Source organism: Phacochoerus africanus, chromosome 11 (assembly GCF_016906955.1).
Source record: "Phacochoerus africanus isolate WHEZ1 chromosome 11, ROS_Pafr_v1, whole genome shotgun sequence".
Lineage (NCBI taxonomy): Eukaryota > Metazoa > Chordata > Mammalia > Artiodactyla > Suidae > Phacochoerus > Phacochoerus africanus.
This window is the reverse complement of record NC_062554.1, coordinates 77144869-77160390: the sequence shown is the minus strand read 5'-3', so window position 1 is coordinate 77160390 and position 15522 is coordinate 77144869. Positions and strand designations below refer to the sequence as shown.

Sequence of the window (15522 nt, the reverse complement as noted above, 5' to 3'; positions counted from 1 at the left end):
CAACTTATTCATGTAAATAGTAATAACTACCTATATTACTGGTTGAATCAGAGCTATAGCTGCCGACCTACGCCACAACCACAGCAACGGGGGATCTGAGCCGTGCCTGTGACCTACACCATAGTTCACAGCAATGCCAGATCCTGAACCCACTGATTGAGGCCAGGGATTGAATCTGCATCCTCATTGATCCTAGTCAGGTTTGTTAAACCCTGAGCCGCAAAGGGAACTCCCAGTTCTGAGATTTGATGTTATTATTTGCCCCCCAAACAAGAAAAGTCTAAATACCATCTAGTGGGGGAATGGAAGAATTCATTAAGACACAATACAACACTTTTGAATACCTGAAAGTAACATCAACTAAATGAAAAATAGAAAAAAATCTTCCCCATTAGAAGCAGAGTTTGGTCAAGGCTTAGTAAATAGACCCTATGTTTCTTTTTTCTTTTTCTCTCTCTCTCTCTCTTTTTTTTTTTGGTGGATTCTGCATGAAAAAGTTGAGACGACTTCTCTACTCAATGGCTAAAGGGAATAATTTTTTTAAAAAAATTGGACATTCAAACCGATGATAGGGCTAGATGTATACACTTTCAGATATTTCTTAGAAAGTAACATTGTAAAAAATTCCCAGATAGCATTCTAATTTTTTGTCATAATATAATTTGCTCTTAATAAAGAATAAAAAACAACACAGAAAGAGGAACTATCAATATTGAAGGAAAATTTTAAAGATATTAATAGTTGTAAGTTTTGTACAACAGGAATTTATACCGTCACTGTGGTCTAGGGCACCAGCTTCCTAGAGGTATTGTTATTCTGGAAGTTGTTAATCTACCCCAGGAAAAAAGAGTTGACCTTCTGAAAAACTCCCACTACTTTGTCCTATGATTTTCATCTCACAAAAGTGAAAGCTGTGGCTAACATTTGCAGGCTATTTAAGGGAGGCTTCTGGGAAATTTCATTGTTACTTCTGCAATATTTCCGCTGTTTCTTTTTTCTACTACCAAAGCCCTGAAAAACTTCCTCAGTTCCCCCAAAACTCCTACGTGGTTAGGACCATTTCACATGGATACCTAATTTAATGATGTAATTGTTATAAGTGCTCTTTGGGGAACTAATGGACCTGAGCGAAGTTCCCATTCCGGCATTCTCTTGCATTCGTATGACAGTGGGTAAGTTACTGAACTAATCTTTGCCTCCTCATCCTCATCTGCAAAATGTGAATTTTGCAGCACTTATTCTAAGTAGATGGTTTGCTTTTGGAGAGTTCAGTTCCGTAATGTGTGTGAAGCACTTAGCAGAATGCCTAGCCCCAGGTAAAGAGTTTATGAAATGGAAGCTATTATTCTTAAACCTAGCAGAGTCATAATGTTAAAAATGTCTTCCTAAAAAGCTGATTCTAAATAATTCCAACATGAACACTTATACTGCTTTCTCTGATCCTCTTGCTATTTTTATCTTTGAGGCAGTCTGCAGAAAAGCCTGCTGTTTGTTGTGTAGGGCTCGAGTGGCTTCTTGGCAGTATGTTTTGCACTGATAAACACGGACTCAATATGGACTGTAACCACAAGGTAGAAAGTAGGAAAAAAAAAAAAAAAGAATGGAACCATTACCATGACTGCCTTTCCTAGACAGAGACCTCAGAATATTGACCACTGTAAACCTCCCCCTCATGTTACAGTTTGAAAGAATCTTGATAAATTAAATTCACTCCCTCATTTCACAAGTGGGAAACTGGGGGTCCACCTGTTGGAGACAGAAGCAGGACTAAATTCAGATCACTTTTCCACTATATGTTGTATACATTTTCTTATGAAAAATTTCAAAAATCACAGATGTAGAAAGACTAGAATCATAAACTTTTACATACTCATCACCCAGCTTGAATAATCATCAACCCATTGCCTCTCTTGAAAACCAGGTTTGCTTCTGAGTCTGGTATAATTTCTCCTCCTTCACAGAGCTGTTCAGAACCAGTATCTTACAGAGTGATCCCCAGACAAAGGGGTCACAGACACAGCATGAGAAGCTAAGGCAGACTGTCAATAAATACCTAAAATATAGAAAATCTGCCCAAGTCATTTTCACAACAGCCTGGAAAACATAGACTTATTATGTATGAAAGGACGCTGTCCCTTTAAATCACTTACTGATCCCACCCAGATCTTGCACCCTGGCCAAATGCCTGACCACTCTTCCTTTAACTTAGTCTAAAAAACATGAGTAAAAGATTACAAAAGATACAAAAGCAGACAATTTTTATTTCCTACAGAACAGAACAATATCATATAGCCAACTCCATCCCTAACAATGGTCCTTGCTGTTGGCATTTGCTTAACCAGTCTTTAGTTCCTGTTTGGCAAACTTTATAAGGTAAGACATAACTGTTTTGCTTTAATCACTTGAAATCAGATAGGACAACAAGGAACTGTGGAAGGCTAAATGGTTTGCATAATTACAATGTGAAGAAAGCTTATCAAAAATCTTTTCCTCATTATTTTGCATTATCAGGAAAATATGAGTGATTGTCAAAATGTAGACATTTAAAATTTAAAGTTATTTTAAAATTTATTTTTAATTCACAGTTTGCTATATAGCATTGCAGTGATGTTCATATCTTTGGGGGCATTTTTTTCTTAAGTTGGAACAAGTTTTTATAATTCACTATTAATTGTATGATTCTTCATAAAGTGGTAAGTTCAGCAATGTGAATAAAGTCTTTAATCATTTTATCTTCATGGCAAAAAAATGAGATTCAAATACTGTTAATAAAATTGGGAAACTCTGCTGACAAATAATTTGATTTTTTGGATTTATTGATCCTGATATTTACCCAAAGTACATTTTAGGCAAAAAAGCCAAAATGTGGCATTTGGCTAGCGATAATCATTGCTTCTGCATTTATGAAATAAAAGCTATAGTAAGCATACAGAGTTATATTTCTTTTATTTAACTAATGGTATTTTCCCCCTGAAACCTACTTTGCTTGTATGTGACATCTAAATGAGAAAAAGAGCACTATTAAGAACTGAGGCAAAATAAAATATAGCAAAAGCAATTGGGAATATGTGGGCTTTTCTTTTAAAAAAATTTTATTACAGTTGATTTACAATGTTCTGTCAATTTCTGCTGTATAGGAGGTAGGCTTTTAAGATGACAAATTAGTAAAGTAGAAAGAGATTTCAGGAAGGCAGTAGAACTAAAAAACTAGAGGAAGATGTAAAGGTGTCCTCTCGCTAATATCAAAAAACAAAAAAGAGAAGAAGCATGACTTTAGTTTCAGAGAACTAGATAAAAAATGTCAGAAAAAAATAGTAATAAAATAAGAGATATTGTGATTATTGCTAATGAATCAGTTGTACCAAGGAAGTTGTATATACAAATCTTCGGGTATAAACTCAAAATTATATGTCAACTAACTGGATGAGCAAGGGCTTAGTTTTGGGAAAGATGTCTTTATTTAAAGCCAGCATTTCCAAAGACCTAAATGAGGCCTGCAAATGAGAAAAAAGTGGTTTTCATCTCAGGATCCTACATGGGAATCTCCTCCTTTAGTTTTTGAAGAGTTGTTTTGATCACGTAACTTTTAAAATATCTCCTGTTCTCAATGAAATTAAATTTGCAGTCTCTTATTTCCAGACCTTCTGAGGGGTTCTTTATAGCTTAGGATCAACAAAAGAAAGAAGGCATATCTAATATGAAGGACATGATGTTATGCCTTTTCCCCAATGAAAATGCGATAGCAACTGTGTTTTGCCACATAGCCTTATCCTACGCTAATCTTCAGGGTTAAACTTGTACATCCTATTTCTTCTCCTTGGTTTGCAAGGGGTTACTTGGAGAAGGATATCTCCTTAAGATCTATTTCTTTAGCGCTCTCCTTCTCCTCCTCCTCTTCCTCCTCCCTCACCCTTTCCATCCTCCTCTTTCTTCTCCTTCTACCTCTTTTCCCCTTCTACCTCTTTCCATCCCCTTCCCCCTCTCCTCCTCCATCGCCTTCTCCTTCTTCTTCTCCTCCTTCTCCTCCTCCTTCTTATTCTATACTCAACTGTCTCCATATTCTAGCATACCTGGTCTGAAGAGCAGTTGACATTTGGTCAATAACACTTGATGTACTTGCCAAAAGACATGCTTGGCCATACTGATATAGTCAGCTTAATAAATTTCCTGCTGGCTGATACTGTTAGAAGAGCAATTTATGTCATGGAACCACTCACTGATCCATCCCAACCCAATAGCTTTGCTTCTTGTTGTGGCGTCTCCAAACTGGCATGTGTGAAGAAGTCAGTCACCCATCTCATTCCTCACTGCCTTTGCATGTATTTCCACCCCCCATTCAGAGCCTGGAAAAATCAGGCTCACAATTTCCCAGTCACCATTCCCTGAAGGCAAGCTGCCAAAGAAGGAAAGTGTGATTCCTTTTCCAGTACTTCTGAAGTCAATGTACTTTAGGCAGACAAGTATTTCCAAACCATGCAGAATATTGGTTCAAAATAAGCTTTATTGTTTCCATTTTTGGGTGTACTGAGCTAGCCACACATGAGTCTTCTCTTGCCAGGGAAGCCTGTGGGTTTAAAAATTCATTTGGTACATAGCTGGACATACTGAGTGATGAAAATTGCTGATGACTTAAATAAAGGAATCAGATTTTAAATTGAAAATCTAGCCCAGTTTCATGGGTTGTTCAGAGGGGATTGCTTTCTAATTTCAAGTCCTATTTCTGACCAGTAGTTCTTTCATCTAACATTGGAAGAACAGCATTGCTTAGCACATCTATTATTTTTGCTCACACTCTTTAGACTCACTGGATACACAACTGTTGTATTGCTTGGAACTCTGGTGGAGATGACATTTCCAAAATAAAAGTAGAAAATGGGGTTCTAGGATTTCCCTGGTGGCTCAGCAGGTTAAGGATCCAGCATTGTCTTGGCTGTGGATCTGGTTGCTGCTGTGGTGCCAGTTCAATCCCTGGCCCTTGCACTTCTATGTACCATGGGAGTAGGAAAAAAAAAAAGAAAGAAAGAAAGAAAGAAAGAAAGAAAGAAAGAAAGAAAGAAAGAAAGAAAGAAAGAAAAGAAAATGGGGTTCTATGGAAACAGAAGAGAAATTTAATTTTTGGCTTGACCTCTAAAGTCATTGAAATTGTGCATGTAATATGAAGACTGAAATCGTGGTTGTAATATTAAGACTGGTGGTTCTCTACAACCCTATAAAAATATGGGCATGGTCAAGAATTAGTTACATGAGAACAAATGAAACAACTTTGTAGCAATCTGATACTACTTGGAGAAAGTGGAAATCTCAAACAGACCCTGTGATTGAACCATATCACCATGTAGAGGGGGACTGAAATGTTTTTAAATCGCTCTCCCCTCTGTTCCCCATGATATAATGGGAAATTCAGACTACTTGGATGTAATTCTTTGAATATATGGAAATATTCATGAATAATGCTTGGTTGTTTTGGCATGATTTATTTGGATTAGAAACTATAAAAATCTCAATGCGGATTTTTAAAAATAAATGTGAATGAAAGGCCTTTTCTCTTGACACATGCCAGTTTTCAATTCTGCTGGCTTGAAATTAAAAATAGCAATCTATATTTCTTAAAGTATTTATAACTGATTTTTCTATTAAAGGTGCTACACGGCAGATGATTTTTCACCATCTACCATAATGTGGATGAACAAACAATTTGTATTTTATCTCCTGCTTTTGTCAGCTTTTGTGAGCAAGACGATATACGGACAAAAAAAGAAAGGATCAAAGTTCAATTTACTTGCAAGAAGAAATCATCTCCAGGGTAGAGAATGTTTTGTTTTGTCTTTATTTGTTCTAGCATTTTATTTTATTTTATTATTTTTAAAGAGTTTACTTTTATTATAGTTGATTTACAGTGTTGTACCAATTTCTGCTGTACAGCAAAGTGACCCAGTTATATATTATCCCTTTCTTATATTATCTTCTATCATGTTCTATCCCAAGAGACTGAACATACTTCCCTGTGCTATGCAGTAGGACTTCATTGCCCATCCATTCTAAATGTAATAGTTTGCATCTACCAATCCTAAACTTCTCATCCATCACACTCCCCACTGCCGCCTGCCTGGCAACCACAAGTCTGCTATTCATGTCCATGAGTCTGTTTCTGTTTTGTAGATAGGTTCATCTGTGCCATATTTTAGATTCCACAAATAAGCGATATCATATATTTGTCTCTCTCTTTCTGACTTACTTCACTTAAGTATGAGAATCTCTAGTCATATTCATGTTGTTGCTAGTGGCATTATTTCATTCTTTTTTATAGCTGAGTAGTATTTCACCATGCATGTGTGACACATCTTAATCCATTTATCTGTCAATGGACATTTAGGTTGTTTCCATGTCTTGGCTATTGCGAATAGTGCTGAAATGAACATAGGGTGAATGTATCTTTGTGAATTGTACTGTTGTCCAGATATATGCCCAGGAGTAAGATTGCTAAAACACTTATGTGAATTTTTCCAAACAGCATTTGATGTAAATAGCAAACCATATATTTATGTATATATGTGACAGTCTATTTTGATGTATTATATTAATACAACTTACATCCTTATAAAGCATAATTACAAAAACGTCAGAGTTTTTAGAGCACTTGTGCATTAGTTATCTCATTTGAACCTTACAGTAGCCTTGTAAAATAGGTATGACAGAGATTGCTACTCTCATAGATAAAGAAACAGGTGTAGAGAGGTGAGGCGGCACACTCAAGGCCAGAGACAAATAACTAGTTAAGTTACAGAGCAAGGATTCAAACTCAAGTTCTCCCTTACCATTGCTACAGTGTGATGCGTATAGATGTTTTCTTCCTTGATTTCAAAAAAGTTTAAGAAAAAAAAGCGCTATAACAAGATGGGGCCTCACCAACATGACACACAATCTAAGAATTAGGCAGACTATTATTTACTTCTAGGTGATTTTGCCTACAGTTGAATTTCTAAACTATAATGTATTTTCTTGTCCTTTCTAAGTAGGTTTTACTTTGGAAAGATACTCAGACTCTATACTATTTTGTTTGCTTTTGATTTGCACAATTTTATAAGAGGAAAAGAATATATAGGTTTGATAAGAGATTTAGCACTTTACAACAGAAGCCCTGTCTCCAAGGTGCCCCTCTATTTCACTTCCTTCTCCCCTCAAAAACAATAATTCACAACCACATCACCTCAGGGCTTTCCTTATGCCTCACCAGTAGGGACAAGTATTTTGCCTAAACTATTTGTTCTATTTCAGATTCCACTTGCTTCATAGATCTTATTTTCATCGTGGACAGCTCTGAAAGTTCTAAAATTTTTCTCTTTGACAAACAGAAAGATTTTGTGGATAGCTTGAGTGATAAGCTTTTCCAATTGACCCCAGTTGGCTCCTTGAAATATGACATCAAACTGGCAGCCCTTCAGTTTAGCAGCTCTGTCCAAATTGATCCACCTTTCTCCTCATGGAAGGATCTACACACTTTTAAACAGAGGGTGAAGTCTATGAATTTCATTGGGCAAGGTACTTTCTCTTACTATGCCATTGCCAATGCCACGAGGCTCCTTAAGAGAGAAGGGCGTAAAGACAGTGTGAAAGTGGCTTTGCTGATGACTGATGGCATTGATCATCCGAAGAATCCAGATGTTCAGAGTATTTCTGAAGATGCCCGAAATGCAGGAATAATATTTATCACCATTGGACTTTCTACTGTGGTCAATGAAACCAAGCTTCATTTGATATCTGGGAATTCACCTGGTGAACCTATTCTACTGTTGAATGATTCAACCCTGGTAGATAAAATTCAGAATCGCCTGGTAGGTAATGGGTTGGTTTTATATATATATATATTTCTCATGATTGATACTCGTTTATAAATTTTGTAAGGATAGATACAGGGTCCAAAAGATAAAAAGGAAAAAAAAAATCCACCTTGAAAGTGAAAAGAAGACTCTTTCCAAAGTATCTCTGCACTTTCTTGACAGTTTACACTACATAAACCGGGGAAGTGCCTGGCTCATTCTCTGATATCGCACTCCTAACTTTATTGTCAGTCAATGCTGAGGATTTTGGAAGGATTAATTTCCCATCATCCGCCTCAGACTCCTGTTTAAACATCCTGGGCTCCTTGAACACTGCTGACTTATTTTCGATTTGTGGGCAACTTGTGACCTGCTATATTTGTACCAAGTTCTGCTTTTCCCATTTCACATGTGCAGAATATTTTTTGACCCTTTGTCTTACCTGTTGCCATATTATGCTCAAGCAAAGTGCACTAACTTCCAATTTTTAAAATTTCTCTTTGTTTCTTAGGTCTTAAAAAGGTTGCCCAATTTAAAATCACTTGTAACCCACCGTTGCTCAACAGTTTCTCCCATCAGATCCATGAGTCCCACTTGATTGATCTCATCAGTTGTGTCACTCCTTTTCTTTACTGGTTGCTTAGCTGTCAGTGAGAGCCTTTCCTTGCTGCTTGGGAAAACATGAGGCAAAGCAATCAAAACAAAATCCCTCTGCACAAGGTTTCTTAATGAAAAAACTCCTGGAGATAAAGTGGTTGATTCGTTAAGTGGAAAAAATGGATTTTTCTTAACAATATTGATTTTTTAAAAAAATTTCTTGAGAAGACAGCAAGGCTAATGTGCCTTTAGGCCTGAAGCACTGTGTATGGCTCTTTTGTATCACTTAAAAAAAAACTCAGGCCCTATTTTCGAGATTGTTTTGCTCCTTTTGTCCCTTCCTCTAATCTTCTTATCAACATTACTCTGATTTTTCTCCTCTCAGTTGTTTTCAGCATGAGACTCTGAGTTTTTCTTGCCTACGTAATAGTGATCATGGCTTGAGTGCTTTCTGTGTATTAGGTGTATTGCTCTGAATACTTTATATCTGCTTTTTAGGGCCATACCCACTGATGTGGAAGCTCCCAGGCTAGGGGTCGATTTGAAGCTGTAGTCACCGGTCTACACCACAGCCACAGCAAGGAGGGATCTGAACTGTGTCTGTGACCTACACCACAGCTCACGGCAATGCCAGATCCTTTAACCCACTGAGTGAAGCCAGGGATTGAACCTGCATCCTCATGGATAGTAGTCAGATTCTTAACCTGCTGAGTATTTTACATATTTTATTTTACTCAATGTTTACAACAATCTTACGATGTAGATACTATTATTATCTTCATTGCATTGTTGAAAATTGAAGGCCAGGCAAACACCCCAGAATCCCTATGCTTAACCCTGTAAAGTTACATTGAGAGGGAAAATAGCAATTATTTTTATAAAAGGTTTTCTCAATCAAAACTGCTTTGAAACAGTTAAGGAACATCCCTTCCCAAAGTTACTATTGTTTTTGGCCTTTTTTGCTTGGGCACTAGCAGTAGGTGGGGAGAGTTCTGCCTACATCGAGGATGATGGGCTCAGCCCCCCAGGGGCTTGGGATGAATGCTTACATGAGCATCCCTTCTGCAGGAAAGGGAAATATGCAGGGTTACCTGGCTCACTGCCTAGCCCTGCCGGTGCCATGATTGAAGGAGTCCTCACCATTGAACTTGAACAGAAGGTTCCAGCCTGTGTGGGAGAGAACCGTGGAGTTGTTATAATGAGTCACCTGTTGCTGCCTATAGCCGACACAGGACAGACAGCTCCTTGTTTGGCCAGATGTGTCAGCTCAGGACGTTCATACTCCCTCCAGACAGACCCTTGCCAAGAGCTCCTGCCCAAATGAGAACAAAGTCTCTTGGCAGTAGACCCAAGGCGAGACTCTTGTGCTGTTTCTGGGGAAGCTAAAAAATGACCATGCATCTTAATGACTCTGCTCTTCCGTAGCATCCTGTGATTTTAGCTTGTTTGTTCAGATGGAAGCTCTGTGAACAAGCCACTTCTTAGAAGGAGGTGCTGCTTTCCAAACAAACTCCAGAGTCCAAAGGGCTTATTAGGCTTTTCAAAGAAAGATATGTCAAGGTTCAATGTTTCAAATTGCCATGATCTAGGAAGCAGAACTTGACTCTTGATCAGGCCATTGGAAAACATCCACATCTAATTAGTTTCTATTACATCTGTAGTTTAGTTTTATAACTTTCTACTTTGAAATAATTATGCAGTTGACTTTTAGAAATAACCTAGTTATAATTTAAGTACAAAACTACATCTATTTTAAGTGCACAATTCCTTGAGTTTTGATAGATATATTCACCCATGAAACTACCAACACAAGTGGGATACAGAACATTTCCATCATCCCTAAAGTTTCCTTTTGTCTCTTTGAAATTTGTGCTTCCCTTGCCCCTGAGATGCTACTGATCTGACTTACCATTCTAGATTAGAGTACACTTTCTAGAACTTTACTTAAACAAGATCAGACCATGTATTCTTTTTGTGTCTGGCTTATTCCGAGCATAACGATTTTGAAATTCATCTGGGTTGTTTTGTGTATCAGCAGTTTATCCATTTTATTACAGAGTAAACTTCACTTGAATTTATGGACAGGAGGGTCCACAGCGAATAGATTTTGCAGGGCCCCAGACAAATCAAGGAACCACTGCATACTCCTTGACACTTCTAGCTGAAACCCATGAAAACATTTTAGTTCTGAATTACCCGAGAGACCTGATGATTTCAAAATGAAGAAAATATTTGTATTGTTATTTTATTATGATTTACATTAACAGTATTGAAACCTAAGAAACAAACTCAAGCCACTATCCTGATATATTTCTTAGTCCTTTAAAAGAGCAAGAGAGAGTACATAGAGATTAAAAAAACTCTTTATTACCTTCAATGGTACAATTTTTAAAAGCCTTAATGGGAATAAGTGTTGTAACAAATTGGTCTCTCTTCCTCTGGAGATTATTAACAAAAACATCAATTTAGTGTATCCTCTCCCTAACATACCAAGAAGGGATCAACTTGATTTCTCTATCATCTTTAGAGTTCTATATTTCCTTAATTTATTAATTACTGTCTCCTTCCTAGTTTTTCAAAGCTTCCTCTGTTTAGAGTCTTATTTCTGTTCCCTATGTAAGATTTTATAGAGGCTATTCTGCTACTATATTAAGCTGTAAATTTTTTTTTGTCATAGAGATTGTAATCATTGCCTACTAAGTTCTTTATTCTCATCCCATTTGCTATCATTTTAATAACTTTGGCAACTGCCTCTCATTTCCTCTGCTCCCTTCTCATAGCATTGACCTCCTGATCACTCACAAAATTGGCAATTCCATTCTAGCCTTCCTTTTACACATACATGCCAACATCAAACTCTAACTCCATTTATAAAATGTGCCTTCTTTCGCTCTGGTGAGGTTCTTTTAAACTGCAGAGCCCACCTAGACTTTAACTGAACATGCCCTTCCCTCTGGCTTTGACCATGTTCTTCCAGCTGTTCTCCATACAGCCTGCCTCTCTGCTTAAGTGAAAACCCTCACTACTTCCCAAGCCCCCAGCTTTGGCCACACAGGTCCATCTGTCCCCTCTTTTTAAACGTCCTTCCTCACTCCTCCCTTTGTCTTATTGTCCACATTAGTCTTTATGACTTTTCTCCCTACAAACTTTGACATGTAGAACAGCATTCCATCAATGACTTGGTCCTTTGCCTTCCTTTCTTCAAAATCATCCAGAAAACCCACCTATTGCAACAAACCATCCTGTTCCTTCCCCTTCTGCCCCCTAAATCTAGGATTTTCTTCCCACGTTACTTGTGCACTGTTTTCTGTCACTGGGGTTATAGACTATAAGTGCCCTTTGGGATGGAGCTTTGTTCTTTGTTTGAGACAGTCCTATCTATTGTGCAGTTTTGGGTGCATTTTTGTTTCCACAGAAGTATAAATTCCAGCAAACACAAAACAAATGAGTTCTAAAAATAATTATTTTGTTGTGTTGTTAATGGTTTTTAAGCCTTGTGAAACAAATTTTTAAAAGGTAATATGGCAAAGCAAAAATTGACTTTTCAAAGGAAAATCTAAAAGAGTGTAAAATTACACATCAGCCACAGCAGCAGCTAAATTCATGAGCTGAAAACTGATAAGGATATTGCTTATTATAAAAAGGTTGTAAAGTAACACAACTTTGATTTTTTTTTAATTTCAGTAGTTATTTTCAAATATTACAACTTGACTTGAATTATTAGTTGTGTCATATCTCTTGAACTTCTTTTGATTTATTTTAGTCTTTTTAGGGCTGCACCCCCGCAGCATAAGGAAGTTCCCAGGCTAGGGGTCGTAGCCTTGGGCCTACGTGCACCACGCCACAGCAGTGCCAGATCCAAGCCACATCCACAACCTGTGCTGCAGCTTGTAGCAACACTGGATCCTTAACCCAGTGAGTGAGGGCAGGGTTCAACTGAACCTGCATCCTCATGGATACTAGTTGGGTTGTTAACCCACTGAACCACAACAAGAACTCCTCTTGAACTCCTTTTAAATTCCTTTTCACTCTCTTGATTTCTCAGAGGAAACCAGGTTTCTATCAACTGTTTTAAATATTTTTACAATTCAAATCACACTTACGTATTCATCTGCAACTTGCTTTTTCACTCGTTTTTGGAAATTTATCTATGTTAAAATATGTAATGCTAATACACTGGTTTTAACTGCCAAGTAGTGCTTTGTTTTTTCATCCATTCCACTATTGATGGATATTTTAATTATTTCAAATTTTTCATTATTAAAAACAATGAATGCTGAAATATACAGGTGCGTGAATTTCTCTAGAGGGTGTCTGAAAGGGATGTCAAGTTAACAGGTTCTTGGGCAGCCTAGAGAGAAAGCATGTACATTTTTACTTTCTGGGCACAGCAGAATGTTCTGGAGAGGGTAATGCCATTTTATACTAAAACTGTCAGTGTATCTGTATTCCCATTTTACACCTGACCTGTTTCTTAAAGGTACAGCTATCTCATCTGCTTTCAGCCTGATTTTATACTGGCTGGTAATTTAAGATCATTGAGCCTGGAGAGGAGAGAAAGAGAGCCATAGGAGAGACTCTGAATTTGGTACATAGAGTCTTTGACCAGAGTTTCACAACTCCCGAGACCATGTGGTCAAACTTTCTCATTTTATAGTTGTAGAAAATGACCTAGAAGGATTATATGACTTGCCTAAAGCTATGTGAGTAGATAATGATGGAAATAAGATGAAGACTCTGGATAACACTCAATTCGCAGCCTAATTTTTCCTCCAATTAAATTGCTAGAGCCACTTAAAGCATTTTGCTACATCTTTGCTCTAAATGATTAATTTCTATGGAAATAAAGGTAAAGTGAAAACAAAATTAAAAGGATATAGAGTTGCCCATAAAGGTACAGCTCTGACTTATCTTTAGCTTCCGCATCACATCCTTTATTTTTTTTGGCTGTGCCCATGGCATGCAAAAGTTCGTGGCCAGGGATCAAACCTGCACCACAGCAGTGACCCAAGCCACTGCAGTGCCAGACCCTTAACCCCCCACTCCACCAGGGAATTCCTTATATCCTTTATTTTTAACATCTTGCAATAAATATCTTAGTGCTTTTACTTCCATTTTCTTTTCTTTTTTTGTCTTTTGTCTTTTAGGGCTGCACCTGTGGCATATGGAGGTTCCCAGGCTAGGGGTCTAATCAAAACTGTTGCTATGGGCCTATGCCACAGCCACAGCTATGCTAGATCCAAGCCGTGTCTGCAACCTACACCACAGCTCATGGCAACGCCGAATCCTTAACCCACTGAGCGAGGCCAGGGATTGAACCAGCAACCTCATGGTTTCTAGTCGGGTTCGTTTCCGCTGTGCCATGACGAGAATTCCTCCATTTTCTTTTTATCATGTGTAAATGACCCCTCAGATTCAGTCACAAGGCATTAATTTGACACATAACTTCTGCCTTAAGAAAGCCATAATTCCATCTGACCTCAGAAAAACTTTTGTGCACTTTTCAGGTAATACCCCACTGAAATCTTGTAGGGTAATGGAGCCTAGATGTTAGGCTAAAACCACATCATGAATTTCTCTAAAATTACGAATTTAGTTTTGAAAAATAGTCTAGCTAATTCAATTCCACGTGGTTAAGTAGGAAATAGCACTGACCTTGGTCAGGTAGCTCAGCTCAGGTGTGTGACCTTAGGCAAGTCACAGTGCTGCTTCTCATTTTCCTTACGACAGAATGAGAGGCTGGACCTCGCTGAATTCTAAGGCCCATTCATATTTCATGAAGTTATCGCCCTAAAATTAATGTTTTAATGCTGAAAAAGAAATACTATCTGCAGTATAGAGGTAGAAAAATAAAGAGAAAATATGCCATTACACATTTGCCTAAGTCTCTGTAAACAGAAGTGAGAAATTTCTCATTATTACTGATTAAGCTTATAGCCAAGCTATGGAGATTATACAGCTGATAAAAGAAACAAAAGATAAAACACAGGATGCAATAAGATAAAGTTCCTAGAAAAAGACCTTCATTTTTAGTGAACATTAGTTCCCTTCATGTCTTCTATTAGTATATGGCTCAGAGCTTTTCTTGGGTGGATGGCTGGGGCTTTATTGCTTTTACAAATTTTAAAAGGCTGAATTACTATTCTTTTTGGAAATTGCATATCCCATAGGGAATAATTAAGACGAATAAGAAGCTGGAAGCAGAACCATGAATTGAGTTAATGTTTCTTTTTTTTTTTTCTCCTCCTAGGATACCTTATTTGAAAAGAAGGTAAGCACCAAATGCTTTGATTACTAAGAATTACTCTAAAAGCTCACATAATCAAATCAGCATTATAATTCACATTGGAAGATAAGGCATGGTTAAATAAAAAGGCTTAATTCTTTTTTAAAATGAGCCACTCTATTTTAAGGCAGCCATTTGATTTCTTTTATGCTGTCATATCCACTGCCGGTTGGAAAGTATAGAAAAAGAGGAAATATTTAAATGATTTTAGAGAGTGATTTTAGAAATTAGTGATAACCAATGAACATAGAACTTTGACATGACTTCCTTTATTCTAAGCATGTCTCAACACCAGCTATTCATGGGGGTCCTCTACTCTGGAAAGTGTGCTTGGTGTTGGCCAGGGAGGGGTAGGCAGTATTCCTGGCTGAGGGACTGAGCTCAGAGTCAGCCTCTGCTGCCCACTGTGTGACTAAGCTCATTGTCCTTCCTGATGGTGGTAACCAGATCAAGTAGTAAAGGAAGCTGGCCAGTATGGGATGGATGGTACTCAACACAATAGATGACTGTCAGCTTGCTGAGGAGTCCTGTACCAGATGTGCATTTCTGGGCAAAGAGTTTGGAACATCTGAACTTTGTTTAATAAACTGCTTCTTTAAAATAAGGAGATTTACAAGTAAGATGGTGCTAGGATAGCCAACTGAAGCTTGTAGAGCTCTCCAACTGAAGCTTGTAGAGCTCCATGTCTCACTGAATCAAACATGGTCAGATACACCATTATTTCATGTGCCATTAAAACAACGACCAAAAAAACCCCTCTGCTGATTAAACTATGATACTGTGCCTCCTTATCAATTATAATTTTCCATTTTATAATTATGG

The 15522-nt window shown here is 37.6% G+C and overlaps 1 protein-coding gene across 2 annotated transcripts in view; it reads left to right on the top strand.

The window, feature by feature from the left end:
* Positions 1 to 1035: 1035 nt before the first annotated feature.
* COL28A1 (collagen type XXVIII alpha 1 chain) overlaps positions 1036 to 15522 on the top strand; it is a 166216-nt gene continuing 151729 nt past the window's right edge. The window contains exons 1-4 of one of the 2 annotated variants that reach the window (XM_047753700.1): positions 1036 to 1172; positions 5640 to 5803; positions 7276 to 7832; positions 14665 to 14685. In XM_047753700.1, coding sequence (XP_047609656.1) covers positions 5677 to 5803; positions 7276 to 7832; positions 14665 to 14685 — 705 coding nt within the window. In that variant the 5' untranslated portion in view covers positions 1036 to 1172; positions 5640 to 5676. Of the gene's footprint in view, positions 1173 to 2250; positions 2374 to 5639; positions 5804 to 7275; positions 7833 to 14664; positions 14686 to 15522 lie in introns of those variants that run through there. The other variant, XM_047753699.1, reaches the window with a different exon arrangement.